Raw genomic sequence first — 25,719 nt, forward strand, 5'->3', positions numbered from 1 at the left:
ATGAAAACAAGGGAAGCGATAGGATATGTTACTTTTTTATAGCAGCTTTGTGTAGTAGCAAAATAAGATCTATAATGCATTTTGGTGTATTCTTTATATTGAGTGACAGTATGTGCTGTGTACAAATAATAGTAATCTCAATTAGTAATGTGTGTCTGGTGCTTAGTGTAGAAATCTTCATGTACTGTGAAAGAAGCTTCTGTGGAGAAACACTCTGCATATTAACCAAACAGGAAACATAAATAAAAACTTCATGTACTTCTGCTTCACTGTATGTAGGTTATTTAAATACATTAAGTACAGATGAAAAGCAATTCTGAAAGATGGGACTCCGTGAGTAATGTTTTAAATTTGTTGTGGGGTATTTTTTCGTTCTTAGTTGTGATGCTGAAAATTAGCAGGTCCTGCAACATTGGGTTATTTGTCTGGTGCAGGGAAGCAGTGACTGGTTCAGGGAGCTCAGTGAGCTTAATGAAACTGTAGTGAGTGTAATCAAGAGTAGTTGGCTTTAGTACCAGGATGCACTTATTGTAATATTTTACAGAAAAGACCCCTAAAGAGCAAGCCGGTCTGTATTGCTCTCAGTTACTTCCCTGTCATTTGCAGTGGGATCAGGGGGTCTGGGTTCCAGGGATTGCTCTGCAGGAGTAGCTGTGCTCCTTTCCAGCTGTTGCCAGTGTGGTTGGGCAGAGCAGTGCCCAGAACAGGGGGCTTTTCTGAATGGGCTGCAAGGCTCTGTTCTGCTGCCGTGGCCTGGGAGCCCAGAGCTGCAGGAGTGCAGGAGCTGGGGGAGAGGCTGCCCTGCTTCAGAAGGGTAACCTGGTGTGCCAGGAGTGGGTGGGACACAACTGGAAACAGCTGCTGCAGGAAGAATGTGTTTCACCCTCTCGTACAAGTGCGTGGGCATCTCCCGAGGAACCCGTGCTGGTGCAGGTCAGAATTCCGGAATTCCAGCAGCTTTAGTTGGGTTTGGGGGGTTTTCCTCTAGTGAAAGTAAGACAGCAAATCCTTATGAATATGGCATGTACTGTCACTCTACAAGTAAACTGGTTCAAACTTCAGTAATTAAGTAGGAAAAAGAAAAAGGCCTAGCAGAGCTTTATGTGCAAGTGACTGGAAAGCTGGATCTGAAGCTGGGCTCTCAGGAACGACCTGTAACTATCACTTGCTGCTGTTCCAGCCTTGACTGCAGTGTGCTGTCACTGAGGCAGTTCCACTGCTAGTGAAGATGGAGAGCAAATATGTAAGCACAGCCGAGCCCGGAACCAAAGCCTGTGGAAATGGCCCTTCCCGAGGAGCAGGATGAGCTGCCTCTGGCAGCAGCACTTGGAGTGGAGCTGGAGGGGCTGCCAGCACCAAGAGCTCTCTGGGCACGCTTGGGAGCTTTGCTGATTCTCAGCTGCTTTTCCTGAGGCCTGTGAGATGTCCTAGTTCATTGGATAACTTCTCATGTTCTTTTATCCAAACGGAATACTCATTTATTCTGCTCAGGGGAGGTTTGCAGAGGGAGGGGAAGACATGGATGCAGACAGCCAAAAACTGCCTCTGGTGACCTTGCCAAAGCTTTTGCTTGCTCGGAAGAAAATCACAGTGTCTTGTCAGTTAAATCTCTGCAGCTGACAGCAGCGTTCAGACCTTTGCTCCGCTCCCTCTCGCTGCTCCTTTACTCTGAGGCGGAGGGGAGAGACCTGGATTTCGGGAGGGAGGGAGGAAGGAAGGACTCCTTGGCTTTCACGGGAGATGACTGAGTTTGTTTTTTGATGATGGAGTCCCCGACACTGTCATTAAAGGGGAAGGCTGCGGGAGGGAGGGCTGTGCGTGGTGTCTCGGACGCGCTGGAGCCGGCGCGTGTCCCGGGGTCAGGGAGGTGACTCGGGCTCGGGCTTGTCCTCCTGTCGGGCTGGGCTGTGAGTCAGCCCCGCTTCCTGGAGAGCGAGCGCTGGCTGCTGCGGGGGCAGCGCCGGGAACCAGCCCGGCCAGTTTGCTGCTGCCTTTCCTTCGGGAGGGGAGGGCAGAGCCTTCGGCTGGGGCCCGGCAGAATGGCTGGGCCTGTCTGCACCTTCCCAGTCCTCTGCATGGCATCCTGCTCTTGCAGGCACACGGAGACAACTTTGGGAAGTTTGTGCACGGTATTTTTGAACGAGATGCCTTTTTAACAGAATTTTTTTTAAAGGGCATACTTTTATTATTCATGTGTTTTCCTCCTGTTATTGTAATTTTAAGATATTGTGGTTACAAAAGAAAAAGAAATTGCTAAGAAATGTCTCAATGACCAACTCTTACAAATCTTCCTCCCCTTTTTTACTTCGTGTAGCATTTTAGAGAGTTCTTACCTAGCACTAGGAATTGAAGACAGGTCAAATTCCTGTTTAATGGCTTCTAAAAATCATTTTAAGTATGCCTTTATTTTAGTAGAGGAAATGAAACTGGGAGTTGCTACTTTGTTTGAGAGTGATTGATCCATTATTCAAGAAATAATTAAAATTAAAGCCCCCTCATGTAGTGTTTTAACTGAAATGTGGTGTGTTTTTGTGAACCTTAAATCAATGTTATAGCTGATCTAATGTTCTGATTGGTATTGTGATTAATTCATTACTAAAGAGGAGAAAGGAATCTATTGGAAACCCTTTGAAGGTGTACAAGCTGAAACTTGCTTTCTGCATCACAGCTCGGTGGGGGGATTTTTGATTTGTTTACTGTTTGTGCAGCCGTGGGGTGGTGTTTGTGGGCAGTGAATGAAATTCCCCCGTGGCTGTGGGATCCTTGGGATGTGCCCCTGTGCAGGCTGTGGGATGAGCTGGCCTTCAGGGTAACTGAGTTTGTGCAGAGCAGTTTAGGGCGCCGGGTCCCCGCTCTCTGATGAGTGAGGTACATCTTGGAGCACTGGGGGGGAAGCTCCAGTGGGATTCACTGGTCTGGGGGTCCCTGTGCTGGCTGGCAGCAGAGGTGACCCTGCACGGTGTCAGATTGGCCCAGGAAATGTCCTTAGACTGATTGGGGCCATCTCCAGAGGCAGCAGGAGCAAAAGGGAGAATGTCCTGGGAGGAGGTGGAGGGGCTGAAGGTAGTGGCAGTTTTCCTAGTGCCAGGCAGGGCAAAGAGTAGCAGAGATCTGGGAGCAAGTGAGGAAAAGGAGGAGCTGGGATGTGGTGCCAGATGTTGCCTTTTCTCTCATGAGGTCTAGCTGTAAGGGAACAAGGAAGAAGCTTTAAAGAATGTCTGTTAGTTTCTGTGGGTGCCAAAAACTTTCCCTGTCTTCACCTCCTCACAAAAGCTGCTTGTGGCCCCTACGTGGTGTGATAAGCTGTAGGTTATCACCTGGGCTATGCTTTTAACAGGTTTTTGGAAATGTACTCAAAAGCATTTGCATTACACATGTCCAAATAGAAAGCACCTAGTCTATCCTTTAATTTGCTTTAAATGATCTTACTTAGGCCATCTCTGCTAGAAATCTGATGTGAACAGGAGACTTCCCAGTTTGTGATGGGTTCTTGTCCCCTTCCCCAGGAAGGCAGCAGCAGGCAATGCATCCTTAGTACTCTGAAAGGAACCTTTTCAGTTCCGAAACCATGCTCTTCACTGTCTTGCCTTGGCAGAATTTCCTGTTGTGTAACCTGGGAATGGAGCATTTGTGCCTTTGTGATCATGGAGGCAAATCTGAGTGGTGAAAACTAAAACCAAATAAATTCACTGATCCCTGAAACAATTTCAGACAAATGATCACTCCTTAAATTCCATGTCGGTGTGACGTGGTTAAAGCTGAAGTATTTAATATCTTCCACCAAATAAAGCCAAGATGGTGCATGTGATGTGATTGCAGGGGCTTCTGGGCAAGTGAAGAACTGGAGTGTTAACGGAAACATTCCATGTACGGGTGTGTTTGTGTGGCCCTGTTCCCTGATTGTCTTGTTCAGATTCAGGCTCAAGTTTTGCACGGTATCAAAAGATACATAGGGAGACAGATCTCAAAATGAGCTAATATTTTCCTCCTGTTCTTATTTAAAAATGAAGTTGCCAGATATTCTTACTGAGAAACAAGACAACAGTGTAGAAATGAGAGCATATAATGAAAGGAGATTTCATTTGTACCGTACCAGCACCTAAACTCCAAATTGATGTGCCCTTCAATGACATAGAGGGAGGTCCATGCTCTGTAGAGCTTACAAAGAGAAAGGCAAAACTCAAACTGATGAAAGGATTGGAGAAGATACCAAGAACGTGACTCTTTGTAACACACACCTTATCAGGGTGCTCGTGATCCAGTCCTGCTGCTGGGCTGTGTTGTTTGATTCATCCTTAATCAAAGATATGCTGACAGAACTTGCCATCTGTTGCTGCTCCATATCCCTCATATCCAGCTTTGTCCTCCTAACTAATGTAATGAAAATGCCCAGTGCCATGTTTCAGCTGGAACAGAAAACACTGGCAGTGAGGTCACTGGTACAACACTTGTTCCTGGCAGTGCTGGTATTTCGGACAAGAGATGAAAAACCATTGAACTCAGCAGTCCCAGACGGGCCCACAGACCCGTGAGATGTGCCCGTTTGCTCTGTGTTGGTTAGACTATCACAGAAAGAAAGAAAATCCCTGAGTTTTCTTAGTTTTGCTGTTGTTTCTTTGTGTGAATCACAGCAACAGGATACACTGAGATTTGGGAGATTTCACTGTTATTAAACATGCTCTTTTCCAGAAGATAATTTTTGAAAAATCCTTGTTTAGAGTTGTTTACGGAATAGACAGGCTGATAGAAAAACTTCCTTTGGTTCAAGGACTTGACATTTCTTAAGGAAGTTCTGGTAGAGAGCACTGCCTGTTGTGGGGTGCTTTTTGTTCAGGCCGATGTAGTCAGTCTTTCACCACTGAGAGAGTTTTTTAGTTTTGTTGTGGAACACAGAGGTTATTTTTAAGCAGCACAAAAATATTCATCAAGTCGTGTACTGACACTGAAATAAAATCAAAAACCCCACAACAACAAAAAACCCACCCCGGAGATATGCAGTAACCTAAAAAGTGTCGAATTAGAGGCACACTGAATCCAGGAGTTGCATTTGTCTGATGAGTTTTATTTTGGCCACCTCGAGTGCTCCAAAAGGCGTGGGAGGAACCACCCACCGTCCGTCGGGCGGCTGCTCCTGCGCTGCTCCCGCCTGGAAACGTACTCACACGGTGGAGGAGGAGAAGGGCTTTTGTTAAACTTATTGCATTTATTGCTATTCATAAGAGTAGGTTTTAAATATCTTTTCACTGTAATAGATGCAAAAGAAGATAGCCTGAATCACAAATTCCCGCTTTTAGGAAGTGTGGAGTGCCTCAGGCTGAGGAAGCCTTGCCTTGTTAGAATTCTAGCAAATGCTGTTTTAGTGATGCAGTTCATTGTGTGAGTTTATATTGTATTATTGAATTGTTTTGTATTAGTAGCATATTGATTTGATCTATAATATAAATATTAATATATTTCAGACTGAAATTTTAAATACTAAAAGAAGATACTTTTTTTCAGATAGCTGAGATAATTCAAGTTATTGCAATTTTTTCAAGAGTTTTCCTTTGTTTTCTCTGCATCTCAAGGCATCACAGGCATCATATTGCAACAGAACAAAAATATTTTACTATGGCAATATTCCAGATATTTTTTATTTTTTGTAGAAAGTTGAAAAAATGCTTTATGTGTAGCAGTGCAGGATGTGGGATGGTGTTTTCACATGGTCCAATGTTCCCAGTTTCCATGGAGCACCTGAAGAACTGTTTGTTAGTCAGCCCTGTGTGCAGCTGTGGGACGGGCCAGCTCGGGGCAGTGATTCCTGTGCAGGAGAGGTTCCAGTCAGGCTGCACCCCTGTCACAGGGCAGCCTCTCCTGCAGCAGCTGGGCCAGGCTGGTGTGCTGGGGCTGCTGGAGGAACACCTGGAGCCCTCAGCTCCCCAGGGAGGGTTGGTGCTGTTCTCCTGGAGTTCACTGAATCCTGTTTTCCTGAACTGATTGTTCTCCACCTTGGTGCTGTGATTGAACATTGTGAAAACAAAGGATCCTGCTATGCAGACATTTTCTGTGTTTTGAAGCATAAACATGATCTTTTCCTTGTGAATGGAAGCTGATTGATTACACTTGGGATGAATGTCCCTATATAAGAAGCTCAGGCAGCCCCTCCTTCAGCTGTGCAGCACTCAGGAATGCCTCATCCCACAGGCCAGCAGCTGCTTTCTGCTTGTATGGAGTGTTCTTCTTCCACAGTGAAGAACTGCTACCTCTGAGCAGGTAACTTCAGTGCTTCACGATTCCCTGGGAGCTGGTTCTTCCTTCCCCCAGGTTCCCTGACACAAGCAGGCCTTTGGAAGAGCTTGTTGCTGTTGTGTGTGTGGCAAACAGCCACCTGCCTGCCAAGGCTCTTCCTTCAAATATCTGCTGTGTCTGTCTCACTTCCAAGTCTTTAGATGGGCAAACTTAGACATGTTGGAGGAAGGGGAGACAGGATTTGCTACTGCTTGGGCTGCATTTGGCTGTTTCCCTCCTTGCTCAGGATTTCACGGAGGCTGCCTGAACTTCAGTTTCTGGACTTAAAACGGAAATGGCTTGCATCTTGCACAGGATTATAGCCAGGGTGGAGATTTTTATCTTGGGAGCAAAAATGCCTTGTAAGTCTGGAAATTCAAGGATGGTGTGTCCTTTTCCCCCAGTACGAACATAAATACTACGTGTGAAGGCTCTGCAATGTCATGCTGCTAATGCTCAGGAACTAATTAACATCCAGCCACAGAACCTCTGGCAATTTATAACAGCCTCGGACAGAAGGAGAGCAGAGATGTACTTGTGATATCTAAACAGGCTTCTTAACTTCCTTAATTTTTACATTTATTTTATCAACCCTCCTATTGTACTGCTGTCTTTTGGATTTACAGTTATCAATGGATTCTATAATTTCTTACACTGAAGTATCAGCTGGAAACCATTATAGAAGAGAATAGTCTGCTGAAATTCAAAACTGTTAAGGTTCCTTGACCTGTGTTTCAGAATCAAGATAATCAGATGAATAAGCACTGTTGTGCAGCATCCTTTTTTTCAAGAATCAGTAGTACTTTGAGTTTTAAAAGAAGATTTCTTACAGAATATCAGGAAAAAAACAAAAAACGAAAACCAGCTAATATTCTGTGTTCCTTCTTTACTTTACACATCTTTTTTAAAAGATACTGTAAGTTGAGACATATCTGCTTTACAATGAAGTTCCCTTAATTCAGCTGAACGTAGTAATTCCGGACTGGAAGATGTGGTTGTGCAGCTGGCTGGTTTCCTGGTGGAGGCTGGGAGAGAGCCCCAGGGTGCAGAAGCCCCCTTGCCGTGTCCCTGTCCCTAGCACTCGCTGCAGCCCCCGTCCCTGGGGGTTGCTGTGCCAGAGGAGTCCCTGCTCTGCTGCTCTGGAGCTGTTCCCAAGGCCCTGTGGGTACCTGGGTTTGCCACAGGCATGTGATACTTGGAGCTTTTCAGTCTCTCAGATGGGACAATCCAATCCGAGGGGAAGGCAATGCTTTTCACTGGGGATGTGCTGATTTGGAAATACAGTGCTTTCTTATTGCTAAAGCATTCACTGATCTCTCACGTGGTGCTGAGTGAGCAGCTCCCTGTGCAGCACTGGCAGGGACTTGGTTTGCCTTCCAAAGGCCCCTGCTGATGGGCAGCTCTGGATGGTCCAAGGTTTAGACTTCTTGACAGTGTATTTTTTCAATATGAGTGTGAAGCAGTTTGTGTGATGTGTTAAATTTGTGAGATAACTTCATAGGTGTACGAACACAAATGTCAGCCCTTCAGTTTTAGGTGCATGTTAGCTTTTCACCCAGTTTTCCTGGGAAAAGCTGGTGTTTGATATGATTTATCTTGTCGGGGTACTGACAGTGGGCCTGGTGACACTGACTGATGTGGTGCTAATCCCTGTTGCCTCTTTTGTCTCAAAGTGTGTGTTGGGGGATGCAGTGACTGTGCCTCTCCCCTGGCTTACATCAAGGTCATTTCTTCATCTGGATGGGAGATGTGGCTGTCAAACTGCCCACGGTGTAGGATCTGTGTGGGTTTGCATGGCAGCTTCAGGTGGAATGGAGACGTGTGTGTGCAGTGCCTTGGGCAGGAGATGTGTGTGCAGTGCCTTGGGCAGGAGGTGTGTGTGTGCAGTGCCTTGGGCAGGAGATGTGTGTGTGCAGTGCCTTGGGCAGGAGATGTGTGTGCAGTGCCTTGGGCAGGAGATGTGTGTGCAGTGCCTTGGGCAGGAGATGTGTGTGCAGTGCCTTGGGCAGGAGATGTGTGTGTGCAGTGCCTTGGGCAGGAGATGTGTGTGTGCAGTGCCTTGGGCAGGAGATGTGTGTGTGCAGTGCCTTGGGCAGGAGATGTGTGTGTGCAGTGCCTTGGGCAGGAGATGTGTGTGTGCAGTGCCTTGGGCAGGAGATGTGTGTGTGCAGTGCCTTGGGCAGGAGATGTGTGTGTGCAGTGCCTTGGGCAGGAGATGTGTGTGTGCAGTGCCTTGGGCAGGAGATGTGTGTGTGCAGTGCCTTGGGCAGGAGATGTGTGTGTGCAGTGCCTTGGGCAGGAGATGTGTGTGTGCAGTGCCTTGGGCAGGAGATGTGTGTGCAGTGCCTTGGGCAGGAGGTGTGTGTGCAGTGCCTTGGGCAGGAGATGTGTGTGCAGTGCCTTGGGCAGGAGATGTGTGTGCAGTGCCTTGGGCAGGAGGTGTGTGTGTGCAGTGCCTTGGGCAGGAGATGTGTGTGCAGTGCCTTGGGCAGGAGATGTGTGTGCAGTGCCTTGGGCAGGAGATGTGTGTGCAGTGCCTTGGGCAGGAGATGTGTGTGCAGTGCCTTGGGCAGGAGATGTGTGTGCAGTGCCTTGGGCAGGAGATGTGTGTGCAGTGCCTTGGGCAGGAGATGTGTGTGTGCAGTGCCTTGGGCAGGAGATGTGTGTGCAGTGCCTTGGGCAGGAGATGTGTGTGTGCAGTGCCTTGGGCAGGAGATGTGTGTGTGCAGTGCCTTGGGCAGGAGATGTGTGTGCAGTGCCTTGGGCAGGAGATGTGTGTGCAGTGCCTTGGGCAGGAGATGTGTGTGTGCAGTGCCTTGGGCAGGAGATGTGTGTGCAGTGCCTTGGGCAGGAGATGTGTGTGTGCAGTGCCTTGGGCAGGAGATGTGTGTGTGCAGTGCCTTGGGCAGGAGATGTGTGTGCAGTGCCTTGGGCAGGAGATGTGTGTGCAGTGCCTTGGGCAGGAGATGTGTGTGTGCAGTGCCTTGGGCAGGAGATGTGTGTGTGCAGTGCCTTGGGCAGGAGATGTGTGTGCAGTGCCTTGGGCAGGAGATGTGTGTGTGCAGTGCCTTGGGCAGGAGATGTGTGTGTGCAGTGCCTTGGGCAGGAGATGTGTGTGCAGTGCCTTGGGCAGGAGATGTGTGTGCAGTGCCTTGGGCAGGAGATGTGTGTGTGCAGTGCCTTGGGCAGGAGATGTGTGTGCAGTGCCTTGGGCAGGAGATGTGTGTGCAGTGCCTTGGGCAGGAGATGTGTGTGTGCAGTGCCTTGGGCAGGAGATGTGTGTGTGCAGTGCCTTGGGCAGGGGACATTCAGCATCTCCCCCCAGTAAGTTATCCTTCATCAGGACACAACTACAGCTGAGGAAGTTTTCTTCTGTGTGACTCATTTGTGTTGGTGAGAGCAGCTGTGGCCTTGACTCTACACTGGGCAGACAGGATCAGATCCCCATTTGTCCCAGGTGAACTTAAACCAAGATGTGAAGTCTTGACACAGAACTAGAAGAGGGAGGCAAAATGGCTTGAGCTCAATGTTTTCAGATGCTGACTTGTACCTTTAAATGAGGTGGAACATGAAAGTGTGGTTCTGTGGGTGTCCAGATGTACCTGGTGTTGTTAGAGTGCTATGGGTGGATGCTAAATGCAGTAACAGCTTTGCTTATTAGTTAGTTGAGCAGCTGTACGAAGATATTGGTGTTTATTTTGTCCAAGAGCCCTAGTGGAAATGGCCCTGCCACAGAAGGGAAGCAAACAAATCACCTTGATTTGACCTTAACATTTTCCAGTCACAGAGATGCTAGCAGGATGTGAATCAAAACAGTACTGCCTGTAAACACATCCCAGAGGAGCTGGCTACTTGCTGCTAGTTTAACTCTGTGATTGAAGGAGTTTGGCTTTGCTTAAAGTAGATATGATTTTATTTGTATAAATAAGAAAAAATAAATTGGGCATACCAGTATGATAGGAATCCACTCTAAGGATCCGAACAATGCAGTTACAACAGTGGAGAAAATAGCCATAATTTATTCTCAAATGATACATTCACTATACTTTTTTCACTTTTGAAGATGTTCATTACACTGGGAAATTTCCTAATTTTTAGGTGCAGCAATTAATTTCTTTATGGTCATTTAAGACCTATTTGTTCTTCTCTCAAATGTTTCTTTGTCCTTATTTGTATCCCCAAGTATTCATAGAAAACAGTATCTCCTCAGTTTCTGTTTTGTAAGGTTAGCAATGGTCAAAAAAGGAGGTTTGATCCCTTTATCATCATGACAGCCCTTGAATTCAGGCAGACCAGCACAAGCAGCTGCAAATGTGAGAAACGAGGCCGGTGCAGGGTTAGCTTGCATTTCATTATAATGGGAGCAACACTTCCAATTTCTGCTGGAAGTGTATTTTGGATGTATTCTACCATGGCAGGTGCCATCTCACAGGAGCATCTGGGGAACCCATGTTCTTCTCACCAGTCACTTCTTGGTGATGACCTTGCTGTCTGTCACAGAAACTTTCTTTGGTCACTGTCCATGGCTTGGATAAAGAGCAGCACCAAGATATTCCTCAAGGCCTTCCATAATAATATGCCTGAGTAATGCCCCCAGCCTTTTTTGCCTACCAAAGTCCCCACAAGTTTGGAAGATGTGAAGGCCAGTTGTGTTGCAGTGTTAAACATGGTCAATCACAAGGGACTTAATTCCTAGTGGAGAAGCTTTTCTCCAGGTGGAGTTTGGTGTTAATAATACTCTTTTGTCCTCCTTCCTTTAACACACTGGATACAGTCACAGTCACCTGACAGCAGAGACCATGTGTATCTTATTCTGTCTGAGGTGCCTGCTGAGGTGTTACCTGCCTGGGTTTTCTCTACAGACAAGTGTTTCTGTCAGCCTTTGAGTTTCTGTGCTGCTCTAGCAAGCCCTGTTTGGCTCGGTTATCTGTAGCTTTCTCATAACTCCCTATTATTTGTTGAAAACAACAGTGGACAGGTAGATTTCTCCTCTCCTCTTAGGCTACAAAGGGAGTAGTAACCTACTTTTGCATTTGTATCTCTTTTTAAAGTAGGTATGCTTCCCAGGTAAGGAATTCTTTCTTGGCTTGAATGTACATTGTGCACTCGGTTCCTTTCACCACATTGTTTGCTATTTCATAAGATTCGTTACAGGTCTGCCTACTTAAATTACCTTTCCATTTAAAATTTGGATCAGTCCATAATAATGTGCTCCATGGTGATTTCAGCAACTGATTTGTTGCTGTTCTGTCTTTTAGGCTAGAGTTTAAGTAATCTTTTTTGTTTGTTTAATTGTTTTTTTGTCGTGGGATCTATGAAATGAATGCCTGTGCCCCAGCACTGTGATGATCATTCGTGTCTCAATCCATGCCTGGAGAAGCTGGGTCTTACAGGACCAAGATTATATGGTACCTGTTTCTAGTAGAGTTTCCACCCCAAAATGTGAGTGGCCACTGCTAGTGGCTTTCTACTGCTGGAGATTCACTGAGCAGCAGTAATGGTTATGCTGGAAACTCTGTCCTTTGTCATGTGAAGGAACTCCAGCTACAAAACTGAACAGTCTCCGGAGAGATGACTTTCCTCTCAGTAACATGACTATTCCTATCCTTTGAATTTTGGTTTGATCAATAGGTCTCATAATTCACCAATGGATTAAGATTATAACTAATCAATTACAAATATTGCAGAAGTCTGTAGTGAAGACACTGAATCAGTAGTTTATTAAGGAAGGCTTTTTTCTGTTGAAAGTTTGTAGCTTTGAGCATGCTGTGCTTGGCACGGGCACAAGTTTTTCCATCTTTTGCCAAGAGGTTGTCAGTGAGGTTGGATCATCAGTTCTTTGGTATTCAGTGTGAAACCTGCAGTTCATATTGCCATTCCAGTAAATAGTTTCACTTTCATGAAGACTTAATTTGGGTAATGAGGTCTAAAGACTCATCCCACCCCCACATGGTGTTTGTTGGTGACAAGTACAGAACAGCTTTGTTCCGTGCCAGCTCTACCACCTTTTCCTTTCTTTGAATATTTTAATTTCTCATTCCCATTGAGGGCAGGGGGTAGTGGTGGTGGTGATCTTGGTTTTGAAAGAGTTTCCAGCTGGCTTCTCCAAGATGGGGCTGGCTCCCTGGCACTGCTCCTGGTCTTGGAGACAGGCCCGACCCCTGCAGCACAGGGACGGTGCCACGGTCCTCCTGCCATCCCTGGTGCTGGGTGTGTGGGCAGGACACTCCCCCCAGCAGGAAGCCTGGGTTGTCCTGGCATTGTCAGCCTGGGGTGGTTCTGCTCGGCCCCTGAGCTGTGTTGGGCTGTGGCTGCCCAGACTCAGTGAGCCCTGCTGGGTCCCCGAGGGCCTGGGGACAGCAACGACAGCTCAGTTGGGAGGAAATGCTACCTTTCAAGGTGACCATAAATGACAAGTCAAGAGACTTCTCGCTTTTTCCTGGGCATATCCTTTCTGTGGCTCAACAAGAGGATGTTGACAGGCAGCTGCAGCACTGGTGTTAAAAACATGAAAATGGGACGAGGTAGTGGATGTGTGTGTGCTGTGCTGTAAGTGTGCTGCAGTCTGCATTGATAGCCTCACTGAGGGCTGCTTTTAAAACATATGAAAAAGATTTTGTCAGTGTTCATCCGAAGGTGTGTTGAGAGTTATTTGGAGTTAATTGCAGCATTACTGTAGAGAAACAAGTTACAAACTGTATTTGCCATTGAGTTTTTATTGTGCTTTTGTTTGACAAAAGAAGTGGGGTGTTACACACTTCCCATAACAAGGTACATGTAAGGTAGATTTTTGAGCCTACTTTTGCCCCTCCTTGCTGGGCATGTTCACATTTGCTCTGGCATTTGCAGCTTCACCTGTCGGGTCCTATGAGAACTGAAGTAATAGAGAATGTACTAGGTGAGCTTTGAAAGTTTAAAAGAGGTTGAACACTCCATAGAACTCCCGTGCCTTTGCTGAAAAGCTCCATTTTAAATGGTTTGGATTTGAAGTGGTCTCTCACAAATAGGCAAAAAATGCAACTGGGTGAATACACATCCTCTTCCTATCTGTAATTTGTCCTGCTGTCTGCGATGTTGAGAAGATAAGTAGCAGCTGCCTCGGAGCACCTTGCTGAAATGGTTCATTTTCAGGTAGCATGAATGGTATGTGTGCCAAGTTTTTCAGTTCCTGTGATAGAGTAATTGGGGTGTTTGTGGATTCCTCCCTTTCCACAGGCCAGTTCAGAGCTTTGTCCTGCCCAAGGGCGCTCGGGCGGTGCTTGGCTCGGTGTCCCTGCAGTGCTCTGCTGCTTCCTCTGCTGTGCTTTACAGCACTCACAAAGTTCAGTTCAATAGCAGCTATCTGAAATTGTATATATTTTTATGGAGCTTAAGTAAGGCATTCTAAAAATGGAAAGATATGCCTCTAACTACAATTACTCGGTGAGCCTTACATGAAAGAGCGATCACAAGCAGTGGAAGTGCATTCTTTTCTGCTGGTGTCATCCAGGAGTGTATTTCCTGAGTTGCTGTATTGACGCTCTCCTGGGCTTGCAGACAGCAAGCAAGAGCAGGCTTTCTGGGTTTGAAAGTGGAAATCCCCTGAAACAGTAATTAATTGTTGTATTTTTTTATGACCTAAAAAATTGCGTAATATTCCAACTCCCTCCTATTACTGCGAGGCTCTGCTTTTGATCACTGTTTTTTAACTCTTGTTCTGAGCTTTGTGTTACAGCACAGTGAAAATAACTGGTTAAGTTCGTAACTTTACTGGTGGTACAGTTGTTTATTTGCATATATCAATATTAATTGTTAGGTATATCTAAATCCTAACTGTGAGCATGTGATTTTTTTCTATTATCTGTAGTTGTGAAATGATCTAAAGAATAAAGTTAGTTTGAATTTGGAAGAGGAGAGGAGCCATCCAGTATCCCATTTAGAGGAGACAGCAACACTTAAATAATTAATGTCATTGATATTGTCTGATACTGGCAAGAAGACAGCAGTAGCTCTTAAATGTTATCCTTGATTATTATTTTGTCTTTTCCTGTAGTGACTTCAATATTTCAGCTATCATTTTTCCCCATAGTCTCTGCTTTATATCCAAACACAGGCAACTTCTGCATAAAATTTGCATTGTTTTGGTCGCTTTCTTCTGACTTTTCAATTGATTCAACTTGAAATTGGTTGCATAAAACTTCAGTGAAACAGACTGGGAAGACTGTGCATTTTCAATGCAGTGGGAAATGGAAAATAAGCAGGAGGGATAAATGAGGTATCCTTTTTTATTTTTCCTCTCTTCCCTTTTCCCCAGGAAAGCACTTTGATTACAGGCATCCCAGCATTGTATTTTCCTCAGGGCTGTTGTTTTGCTGGTTTTCTTCTGAACTGGGTTTGTACCTGATTTGGTGAAGGACTTGGTCCATGTGTCTCACAAGCCCACATGGTGTGGGCAAGGCTTCACATTCAAGATGTGTTTCTCTAGTGCTCTTGTCATAGAACAAAATTAGGTAGGATTGATACAGTCCTCTTGCCAAACCCACACTCTCTCCTAATACTCAAAGTTCTAGTGCCTGTATTGGTTTTGGTGTGCTTAATTTCCCTGCTCAGGAATTAGCATGTCACTAGAATATGGGGCAGGGAATGAAAAGGTAGAAATAAGGATGATGTTGTTGTGACCAGTATTTGAGATTCCTTTGATTTGAGCTTTTAAAATACATTTGAGTCATATTTTCAGTCTTTCAGGAACCAAGCAGCAAAGCTATCTGAATTGCATTTTGAACTGGTGAACTTTGATAGAAAATGTTGCCACCTCATGACAAAATTGTGTGCCCGTAGCAGATTTTACAGGAAGAGATATTTTCCACTGCAAGAAGAAAATCCCATCTTAGCACCTCGTAGTGCTGCATGAAGATGCAGTTCTGCTGCATGGCAGGAAGCCTGGAATGGTGCTCTGAGGGTTTCTCCTTGTGCTAACTGAGCATCAGTGAACAACCTGAACTGTTTGCCTTCATTCAGTATTTGTTTTGCTTCTTGACAATTCCACACTTAATCTTTGTTCCTTCAATGAATAGTCTTCTATCCCTCTGAATTTTTTTGTTGCTGTATGCTGGATTGGATACATTTTGCACTGTGGGCATCTATTTTGGAGTGTGGTTACAATTATTGACATTATTTAATGTACCATTGACCTGAGTTTTTTCCCCTCTGGCACTTTGCAAAAAGTCTCCCTGCCTAGCCAAGCACTTTAACCTGAGTCTGCCTAACCTTATAGCTGTGTGTGTCACCCACCCTGCTATGGGGAGGCACAAGGACCACTTGGATGGGAACAGTTTGTGTGATTTTGTGTTTATCAACATTGGCTCATTCACCTGCTTTGTGGTTTTCCTCAAGTTACTCACTTTTCTTTGATCTCCTCTAATCATCTTGTCACTTGTAAATTTTGGTGCTTCACAGCTCTTCATCTCTTTATAAAGTATTAGTAGAAATACTGAATTCTCTATACAGTAATGTGTAATCCTACTACTAGTACATTAAGTTTTTAAGGGTGAACAAAGTCAAATATACCTCAGAAAAATAATACCAATAATACCTCTTCTTTGGGAGATGGGAGAACTAATGGAAGTATTGGTAAATTTTGTCTTAAAAGCCAGATGCTTATTGTCTAATTCATATGGTCTGATCCTTCATGCAAGTTTTTTTAGTGCCTAGGTTGGAGAACAGAAGAGAACTCCATTTGCTTAAATTTAGAAGTTTGCAGGTAGAGTGTTCTTGGCAGCAAACAGAGTTTTGCTGTGCAGTTCTGTTTAAGAGCAAAAGGAAGAATAAACTACAGCTTAGTGATTGATAGAACTTCATTTTAGTAAAACCTTTTGCCAGCACATAGCCATGCTTATGGAGAATAGTGGTATTCCTCAATCTATGGAAATCAAGTAATCATTTCAGCAGGAACATCCATAGGCAGCACTGCAGAACTCGTAAATGTATCCTGAACAAAGGCAGGTGTTTCAGCATCATCGGTGTCTAAAGTTTGCAGGGACATAGTTGGGTTCTTGTCCCTGCCAATCCCAGGTAAGCTGCTCCTGGTTGCTGGCTCACTCCTGATCCGGCTCTGCTGCAGAGATGGAGCCTGTGCTGTCAGTTCATGGCTGTCCTGAGGGAAACCACTGCTTGGGGCTGGGTGCTTTCTGAAGGCAGGATGCTCCAGACCACCTCAGTGATACCCCTCACACCACATCCCTCGGACACCGGCATTGGCCAAACAGGGACCTGTGGAAATCTGTAGCTCTCCAGCTGTCTTTTAAAGTTGGGGTTGTAGCTGATAATTTTTATCATTGAGAAAATGGTTTGGGTTTTTTTTTTTCAAATGTATTATATGACAAAATTGAGAAGCATGCTTTTATAAATGTATATAGAATAGGTTGGGGTTGATAATGCTTCCCGTTGAGGCACGTCTGCCTGCAGTTGGTGTGCATTATCTCTAGCAATAACATACAGTCACACTTCAGCAATAATTTTGCAGGGCTAGGAGAAAATAGAAGTGGAAATTGAATAGCAGGTGCAGCCATTGCTGTGCTTGGTAGTGGTTATATCTGCACTTCCAGCTACTCTCCTCTGAGCTCCCGTTTGCCTGTTTTGGGAGTTCTGAGCTGTGAGGCTGAGCAGGTCCTGGTTTGGGCTGGGTGCAGGGCAGCAGTGCTGTCAGCACACCTGTGCTGCAGGTACTGACTGGCACAGTGTGCCAGTTACTGTGACATTCATTCTGAGTGACTTCATACCCTACATTAATTGAGTCTGTTCCAGCACCAAACTGACAACTTATCCTTCTGTGTGTGGTTGAATGAATAATCGATGAATGTCCTTGTCACCTGACAGTCTGTTTGGAAAACCTGAAATCCTTCTGTGATGCTGCATGTCCCTCCTCCCCCTCATTCTGCAGTAGGATGAGACTGAACTTTATCCCTTGAGATCAGTCTGCTGTCTTTGCTAGTCTGCAGAGCTGGCTTTGGGCGCTGTGCTCTGATGAGGCTGTCCTAGATGGCAGTGGATTTGGATACCTCGACACAACAGAGCAACATGGGCATGGGATGGCCCAGAGGAAAGGTTCAGATTTGAGGTCTTTTGTTTCTTTTAAGTCATGGAGCCTTGTTGACTAAAACAACTGCAAACTCTATTTATTGCCATGTAGCTGCTGGTACTGCATCACTTGGGAAGCGTGAATGTGCTCCAGACATCCATCAGATGACAAAGAGGCTTCTTTTCAGGTGAGCTACAGACAGTGCCTTGGGCCTTGAAGGACCTGCCTGTAAATATGCCTTTATTCAAAATGGTTGTCTTGCTATACCTGCCTGATACCTTCTGGTGAATGGTTGGTTCAAAAGCTATAAAAAATGTTAGTCTCATGAGCGTGTTACAACTGGATATTTGTGGATGTAGAATCTTGCCTGCTCACTGGAGTGAAGTTAAAGTATGTAGCCATCAGCCAAAAAGAAAAACCCAACAAAACAAAACCACAAAACTATCTTTTCCTAGGAGCTGTAGCAAAAATACCTTTATCCAAAAGCCAGGCTAATAACTTTTAGCATTTTTAAAAGGACATAGCACCAAATGCTTTTTGAACCTGCATGTATTTAATTTTTTTTTTAAAAGTGGAAAAAATACATCCTGTAAAGAAAAAGGGATGAGGAAGAGGCTAAATTTAGCAGTAAGTCAGTTAAACACATCTCCCACACTTTTCAGGTGGCAGATCAGGCAGGTATAGGTTTCTTTTTTCACAGTGGGAATTGGTCTGCACAATTGTGCAGGTGGGTTTTATCCTGTCATTACAGAAGGCAGTTTCTTCCATGTTTTCATCAGATAATATATTTACTTCCCTGGTTTCATCCTTCAGTCCTCATGCACAAAACTTGTGCACTACTAATGCCCATGAAGCAAAGGAATCTCTGAATACAGTGTTTAGCCTGTAGTGTGATGTTTGGAGTATCTTCACTTAATGCATCTGGAAATGTCAAACACCGTTTTTCACGTAAACCTTGGAGCCATCTTTCACAGAACCCATTTTTAGTTCCTTGCATCATCTTAGCAAGGGGGTAAGCTGTGATCTGCTGCCTCTCCCTCCGAACACTGTGCAGGCTGGCAGACAGAACGCAGAGCGTGTCTCTGTGCAGTCCCTTGGTTGCAGGGAGCTTGAGAACCCCTGCCTGGTTCGTGGGGGAGCAGCACTCCAGCCTGCAGCAGGATGGAGCCAGTGGGAACTGCTCCTGCCTGCACTGACAGCTCTGGGAGGGAACTGGAAAAATCAGATAAATTTTAATTGTGTCTTCATGTAAAAACTGTAGAGATGTTGTATGTCTTGTTTTGGTTTTGACTTTCACGTACCCTGTAAAGGATGAGAAGAGCAGAGTCTTTGACTAAGAACTGAGATGTGCCTTGTTGCTCTCAGTGTAGATATACAAGAATAACTTGGTTGTGTAGTAAATACCATGTCAGTGTCCCAGCAAGATGATTAAAGCTCATTGGAGCTGTCTCCTTCTGTACTAATGAGTATTGCTCTGAAGTCCTTGGTGATTTACTCTTGTTGCTTGAGTTAACGTTGTAGCTAGATAAGTATGAGGATTTTCAGAGATGAAACGTTGCCCATTGTTTTTTTCATGTTACCCATATGAAATAGATCCAGTCCATCCTATCCTAACTGGCAGAGTTGGTAAGAATTGTGTTACCTCTTCAGCATGAGTTGAGCTGGGGACTGTTCTTACTTGCTGCAGGTCAGCAGTGGGAGGCTCAGAAACAGGGAGCACAGGTAAGGAGAAAATTTGGGAGAATAACCAATGTAAGGAAGAGAGAAGGAATACAAAGGGCAGGGAGTAGGAAGTTGTGAAAAAGCACCACTTTTTCTCTCTGGCAGTGATCCTGGAAAGATCTGGCTTCTCTTTGGGCCCGCACGACAAGGAGAGGGATTACTTGGTACTGGCAAAGCTGTCTGGATATGTCTAAGAAAATAACAGGAGGAGCAGTGAAAGGTGGGGAGTAGAGACCAACGAGAATGAAAACTGAAAGGATGGGTTACCACACTCAGTTTAGTGATTTCTCATATCTCTTCTCTCCTTCTCAGCTGTGTGTTCTTGTTCTTTCCTGCATTAGTGATCACATAGCTGCAAGGTCGGCGGGCTCAGAAAAGTCTGCCCCCACCTCGTCCCCAAAAGCACGGCTGTGTCAGATGAACTCACTGCTGCTGGCTTTGCAGCTGCTTGCCCAGTCGATCAGACACAAAAGAAGCGTTTCCCACTTTCTCTGCCCGCATGCTGGGAGCCCCAGTGTGAAGGCTGGGAGTGGAGCCAGGCAGTGGCTCTGCCCTGGCAGTGCCGGGTGCCAGGGAGTCTGCGGGTGTGCCCGAGGGGAACAGCTGGGAGGCTGGAGGAGCCGGTGCTGGTGTGTGCTGGGTGTGGGCAGGGCAGGGACACTGGCACTGCAGGGGCAGCCCACGGGCTGTTTAGGCGGGGTTTGCTCAAGCAAATCCCTCGGTTGCCTGAGGTGATGGTCCCGGCTGAACCCTCCCTGGATGGAAAGCTGAGTCTTTGTGGTGCTTTGGTTTGCACTGCTGTGATTTACTGCGTGGTTTCATGAAACCATTTGAGTGAGCCTCCACGGCAGAGAGGATGGAAAAGCCACTCTTTCCAAAATTGGTTTAGTGTTTTTCAGACTGGAGGCTTTAAATTAAACAGCTTTGTCTTCTTTGCACACTTGATGTGGGCAGGCCAGCTTGGAGCTAGGTGGTTGCTACTTTTGGCCTTTACTTCTAAACAGAGAATTTAAAAATTTAGAATAGATGTTAAAAATTTTCTGGGATGTATGCTACAAGATTTAACTATTTTTTCTGGAAAATAATTTAAATTATTGAAAGACATTTTTATCAGAGACTAGAATCCACAGAAAACAGTAACAAATTCTCACTGTCATCCTCGTCTGTTAATGTCCCCCAAAAGTTTCCAATGCTCTCACATTATTCTCTTGAGCTACACTGTAGAACCATTTATACCATTCACAAGTCTGTAGTTCTGCAACATTCACCAAAAGATCATTCCAAAACATTTAAATCTTCCAATTCTCACGTATTCTTTGCTATCAGAGAACCTAAGCCTGTAAACTTTGATGTTCAGTAATTTTAAGATGTAGTGAGGTGTGATGAAATGCATTGCACAGAGCAGTAAAATAAGTTTTCTGAGTTTTCGTTGTGGCTACAGAGATCTCACATCTTCAGTGTGTGGGAACAGCTTGTGAATTAAAGGAGCTGGAATACAGGGAAGCTTTAGGGTGTGTTTCTGATGGTACCTGTGTGTGTTGCCTGATCTGTCAGTGCCCAAGGTTTGCAGAGAGCAGCCTGGGGCAGGACCTGGGATACTGCAGCAAAGGACTGTAGGGCATGAGGGTTTGGACAGACTGGGAACAATGTAGGAACAAAGTCTCCCCTTCTGGGTGACATCTGACTGCTTGGCTGTGACAGAAGAGGCAGGCAAAATGACTGTGAACCTAATGTTTTGAGGGATGAAGTCTGATTGCTTGTTTTCCAATAATGCATCAGTTATCCATACCCGAAGGAGGGAGTAGCATAAGTCCAGGGGGTATCTTCAATGGGTAAATCCCAGTCTTGTGTAAGGAAGAAAGAGGTTTTCTTATTGACTTCTCTCAGCTTCTTATTCATACCTGATTTTAAGGCTCTCATGAAACCTGTACTTACTATTTCCTGTTCCCGTAAGGTGAAGAGGAGAACCTGACTTGGCTTTGTGAGTAAGCAGTGCCTGGACAGAGGTGTGGTGGTGGGGACTGGGCCCTGAAGAGCATCTCCCCACTCCTGTCACCCGAGCTCAGGGCCTGACAGGAGGTCAGGGTGAATGAGCAGACTCATTTGTTAGCTCAAGTATGTGCCTAAGTGTTTGTAGGATCAGAGCCAACAGTTGTCTAATCTTGAAATCGAGATTAGAAAATGAGTAACTTTGCCAAGAAATGTGTTAATTGAAGGAACAGCAGTTAAAACAACTGCCTGTGTGGAAGGGTGTAGCTCTCTAATTACATCTCTTAACACTGAGATAGATGCACGCTTAACACTGACACCCTCACTAATAATTAATTTGATTGTGTTTTATCTGGGTGTTGTTATTAGTTACTCAATACTGGGTATATTTTCTGTTCAGATGAATTAGCACACCTTCTAGCCACTTCAGATGGATGTCTTCTGGACTAGTTTGTTACAGAAATTTCCTACAGGTAGGCTGAAAATTTGTTCACAGTGTTGGGGTGAGAAGGAAGTGACAGAGAAAACCATGGAAAAGAAAAACTGAGATTGTCTCACTGCTGTGCTCATTATATATTATTTTTGTAGGTTTTAGTTGATCCAGTTTTAAGCATTCATGTAGACAACATACTTTGGAAGTGATCACTTCTAAGGAAACAGCACTGCATTTTTGTAGTGTATGGTACATTTTTGGGGTTGTGGCACATCACAGAAGCTTGAAAAAGTTAAGTGCTTTCTTTAAAGTGCTTTCCCTCATGTCTTAATGAAATGAAGAAGTCTCACTTGTTTGATAAATACTGCACTGATTTCAGTGTTATAAGACATAACTTATCTTTTGTAAACTGTAGTTAGACCTTTGGAAAGAACTGGAAATACAGAAGTATGGCCATGATGGCATGTTGTACTGGCTTTGGCTTGAGGTGGAGTTTCCTTGCTTTGCTTTGCTTGTGCGTGCAGCTTTTGCTTTCTCTGTTACACTGTCTTTATCTCAGCTTAGGAGTTTTTGCACTTTTACTCTTTAATTCTCTCCCCATCCTGTGGGAATGGGGGAGTGGGGTTGAGCTGCTCACCAGGTTAAACCACAACACTCCTAAATAGTTTTTAAATTGATTTACAGCTGCAAACATGCAGAACTCTGCATAATTGAGAATTCTGTGCTGCTTTATTTATTTTTTAAAAACTTGGCTTCATTGTCCTGTATTTTGTATTTTTCACCTGGAAATCCCAAGCCAAGCAGGCACTCCCCTGTTACGTGCAAGTGGAGACATGTTGGAATGTATGGACCAGCAAGCAGCCCTCTTCTGAGAGAAGCCCATGTGTAACTTGTGAGAGTTTTTGAGATTTGTCCTTTTGATTGCTTAGCAAATGTTTCTAAATGAAGGAAAAGCTTGACTGGGTAGTTTTATCACTTCACAATATGCTAGCAAATTTAACAGTTCATTTACAAACCTGAAACACTGAGTTGTAGTAATAAAAGAACTGTGGAAAGTGATATAAAAGATCAGGTATGACACAGGGAATTGTGACAAGTATTCTGTGCTTCTTTGGGTTATTACTGCTTAATGAAAGAGTTGGTTTTTAGAAGTAAAACCTTAAAGGAACAATTTTCGTTTTCTAAAACCGTGAAGTTGAGTCTTTGACTTTTCAAAATGCTATTATACAGCTATTAGAGTTGGTTTTTTATTCCACTTTCTTGATTGCTATTTAATGGGTTCTGTAGAAGCAAGGTCCTTGAAGCTTCAGGGGTGCACCCACTTGACGGGCAGCATGTGACAGACTCAGTGTGGCAGCCTTTGTATCTGCAAGCCTGAAACCAATAAAAATAGTGTTTCAAAAATAGCCAGATATGTCTGGTTATTCATTTGTGGCACCTTGGGAGCCAAGTAATGTTTAATGTCGCTTTCTTCTCAGGAGTGAGTTCTGTTCCAGTTGCAGGAGCTCCCCACGGTCTCCCTCGGCTGCGCACACCCACGGGCACGTGGAGCTGGGGCTGGGGGCACCTGGAGCAGGAATTCCCTGTGGGAGCCTTGAGGCGGGAGGGCCTTGCTGGGCCGTGGGGTGCCCTGGCTGTGCTGGGAGAGGAAGGAATGTGCACCCTGGGCTGCAGGGGTGGACATGAGGAGGACAGTGTGCCTGGTCCTTACAGTGCCATGTCTGTGGGATGGTGACAGGAGAGCCATGTGTGTGGGATGGTGAGGTGAGGGGAGACCTGTGTCTGTGGGATGGTGAGGTGAGGGGAGACCTGTGTCTGTGGGATGGTGAGGTGAGGGGAGACCTGTGTCTGTGGGATGGTGAGGTGAGGGGAGACCTGTGTCTGTGGGATGGTGAGGTGAGGGGACATCCATGTCTGTGGGAAGGTGAGGAGAGACCTGTGTCTGTGGGAAGGTGAGGGGAGACCTGTGTCTGTGGGAAGGTGAGGGGACCATGTCTGTGGGAAGGGGAGGGGAGGGGAGACCTGTGTGTGTGGGAAGGTGAAGTGAGGGGAGACCTGTGTCTGTGGGAGGGTAAGGTGAGGGGAGATCCATGTCTGTGGGAGGGTGAGGGGAGATCCATGTCTGTGGGAGGGTGAGGGGAGACCCGTGTGTGTGGGAAGGGGAGGAAAGGAGAGGGGAAGGAAGTGCAGTGCAGTGGTGTGGCTGAACCAGCGTGCTCTGGTGTCCCTGTGCAGTCCTGACACTAGAAACCTGGCAGTGCCACATTTGTGCAGTTTCATTTTCCTTGTTCCAGAAGATAATTGTGATAGCGATGTACAGTGAGAACAGGCTGTTCGTACAGACTCATTTCAGGGTATGGGGCAGCCTCCCTGTGCTACACCTGCAAGGTGCTGAGGGGAGGAGAAGTCCTGCCCCAGAAGTGGCTGATCCTGAGTTGGGCTCCTGCTCTGATGTGTTTGGGAAGCAGCTTTTCCTTCTTTTGCCATGGCAGAAGCTGGTGGGTGACCAGGCTCCTGGACCACATATTGTCCCCATGACTGCTCCACTGCCTCTCATCACTCATATCACTTGAGTTCCCCTGAGACTGTTTGAATCCCTCAGTGGCTGACGTGAAACTGCACATGAACCATGTCACCAGCATTTTTAGCAGACAGGAACAGCGTGGTTAATAAAGACCCTGTGCTTGGTGAGGCTCATGGGCCTGAGCAGGAGCCATCCATCTCACGGTGCACATGGCACTGTACAGGAAGCAAAGTGAAAGTACTTGTCCTTACACCATCCCTCTTCAGTGTCTGCTCCTCCTGTGTGCCCGAGCCTGCCCGTGGCAGCACAACACTCCTCTGACAACACTGTGCTTTGCCTGTGCGAGGGCAGAAACCTCCCTGGAGGCCAGTGGTCCTGTAGAGTGTTTCCAGAAGAGATCCCTCCAGGGTCAGCTCAAGTCCCCTTCCAACCCAGGGAGAAGGAGGCAGCCCTGCAGCAGAGGTGTGCGCTGACCTTGTGGGTTGCCCTGTCTCTGTATGGCAGTGGGTGCCCTGTGCTCATCCGGGTGGTCGTGGCTAACACAGCTCTGGGCTGAGGGGTCTCATGGGTCCATCCTCAGCCTTGGAGCCCATTTGCAGCATAAGCATCTCCTAACTCTGTGTCAGGAAGGGAAGGGGGAAGGAACTTGTGTTCCTATTTGTCTGCTCTAGGAATATTGAATGAGTTTGTTCTGAAAATCTAAAATGAAATACGGACTACTTGTAACATTAGACCTTACAAGCTTTGTTTTCTGAAGGAAATTATAGCATGGTATGTGTGCAGAAGCAACATGAATGCCACCTTTAATAGTTTAATGCTATTTTCAAAGCATTAAACACATTTCATAAGTATTTCTGTAATATTAGTTAATAGTGACTTCGATAATTGAACAAATAAATTGCTTTTTCCCATGGACTGGAGTTTTTAGTGCACTGCCTCTGCAATAGTGCAGCTTGGGATTCTTGGATGCTAATCCTGTCAGTCTTTTCCAGGCTATCCATAGCCCAGGGCAATTGCTTTAACTTTGGTATTTTAATTTCCTCTTTTGCAAAAAGAGCACTAGAAGCGTTATTTCCATTAAGTTTTTATTACCATAATTAGTCTCTTCCATGGTTTGCTCCTGACAGCAGAGCATTCTGCTGTTATGTGTCATTCTATGCTGAAAACTGCACGTGCTGAAATGGTACTGATCCTGGGCATTCTTAATGGTTAGCACTACTATTTTTCATGCATCTTGAATTTTGCTTTTTTAATAACCAGCACAAAACAGTGTTTTTAATAATAATCGTTAAATGTCGTGCTGCTTGCTTGCTTCTGCCCAACCCTTGTGTTCTGTGGGTGATTCTGGTCTCTGTGAAGGTAAAGCACAGTCAAAGCAACATACATTGATATTAGTAATGCAAAGTTCTCTGCTAACTTGGTTAAGTTTGGGAAGTTTTTATACTCCTGAAAACTTGAATTTTAAACGTCACTGGCTCAAAATGTAAACTATCTTAAAATCTTGTTTTTGCAGGCAAAATGCCAGCCCCTGAGCAGAGCCCGATGGTGGAGGAGGGGCTGCCACAGACAGCGCAGGAGGCAGCAGCGGGCCCGGGCATGGAACCAGAGGCTACTGCCACGACCATTTTAGCTTCTGTAAAGGAACAGGTATCTGCTTTGTTTGCAGCAGTTTGTCAGTTCACGGGGTGTGTGGAGTTAACAGCTGTCTCTTATTGCATTGCTGGAAAA

The 25,719-nt window shown here is 45.4% G+C and overlaps 1 protein-coding gene across 11 annotated transcripts in view; it reads left to right on the forward strand.

Moving 5' to 3' along the window:
* PKP4 (plakophilin 4) overlaps positions 1–25,719 on the forward strand; it is a 76,306-nt gene that overhangs the window by 1,923 nt on the left and 48,664 nt on the right. For 8 of the 11 annotated variants that reach the window (XM_064661804.1, XM_064661801.1, XM_064661802.1 and 5 more), the window contains exon 2: positions 25,505–25,638. In XM_064661804.1, the coding sequence (XP_064517874.1) occupies positions 25,510–25,638 (129 nt within the window). In that variant the 5' untranslated portion in view covers positions 25,505–25,509. Of the gene's footprint in view, positions 1–25,504; positions 25,639–25,719 lie in introns of those variants that run through there. The other 3 variants (XM_064661810.1, XM_064661807.1, XM_064661809.1) reach the window with 1 other exon arrangement.

Source organism: Pseudopipra pipra, chromosome 7 (assembly GCF_036250125.1).
Source record: "Pseudopipra pipra isolate bDixPip1 chromosome 7, bDixPip1.hap1, whole genome shotgun sequence".
Classification (NCBI taxonomy): domain Eukaryota; kingdom Metazoa; phylum Chordata; class Aves; order Passeriformes; family Pipridae; genus Pseudopipra; species Pseudopipra pipra.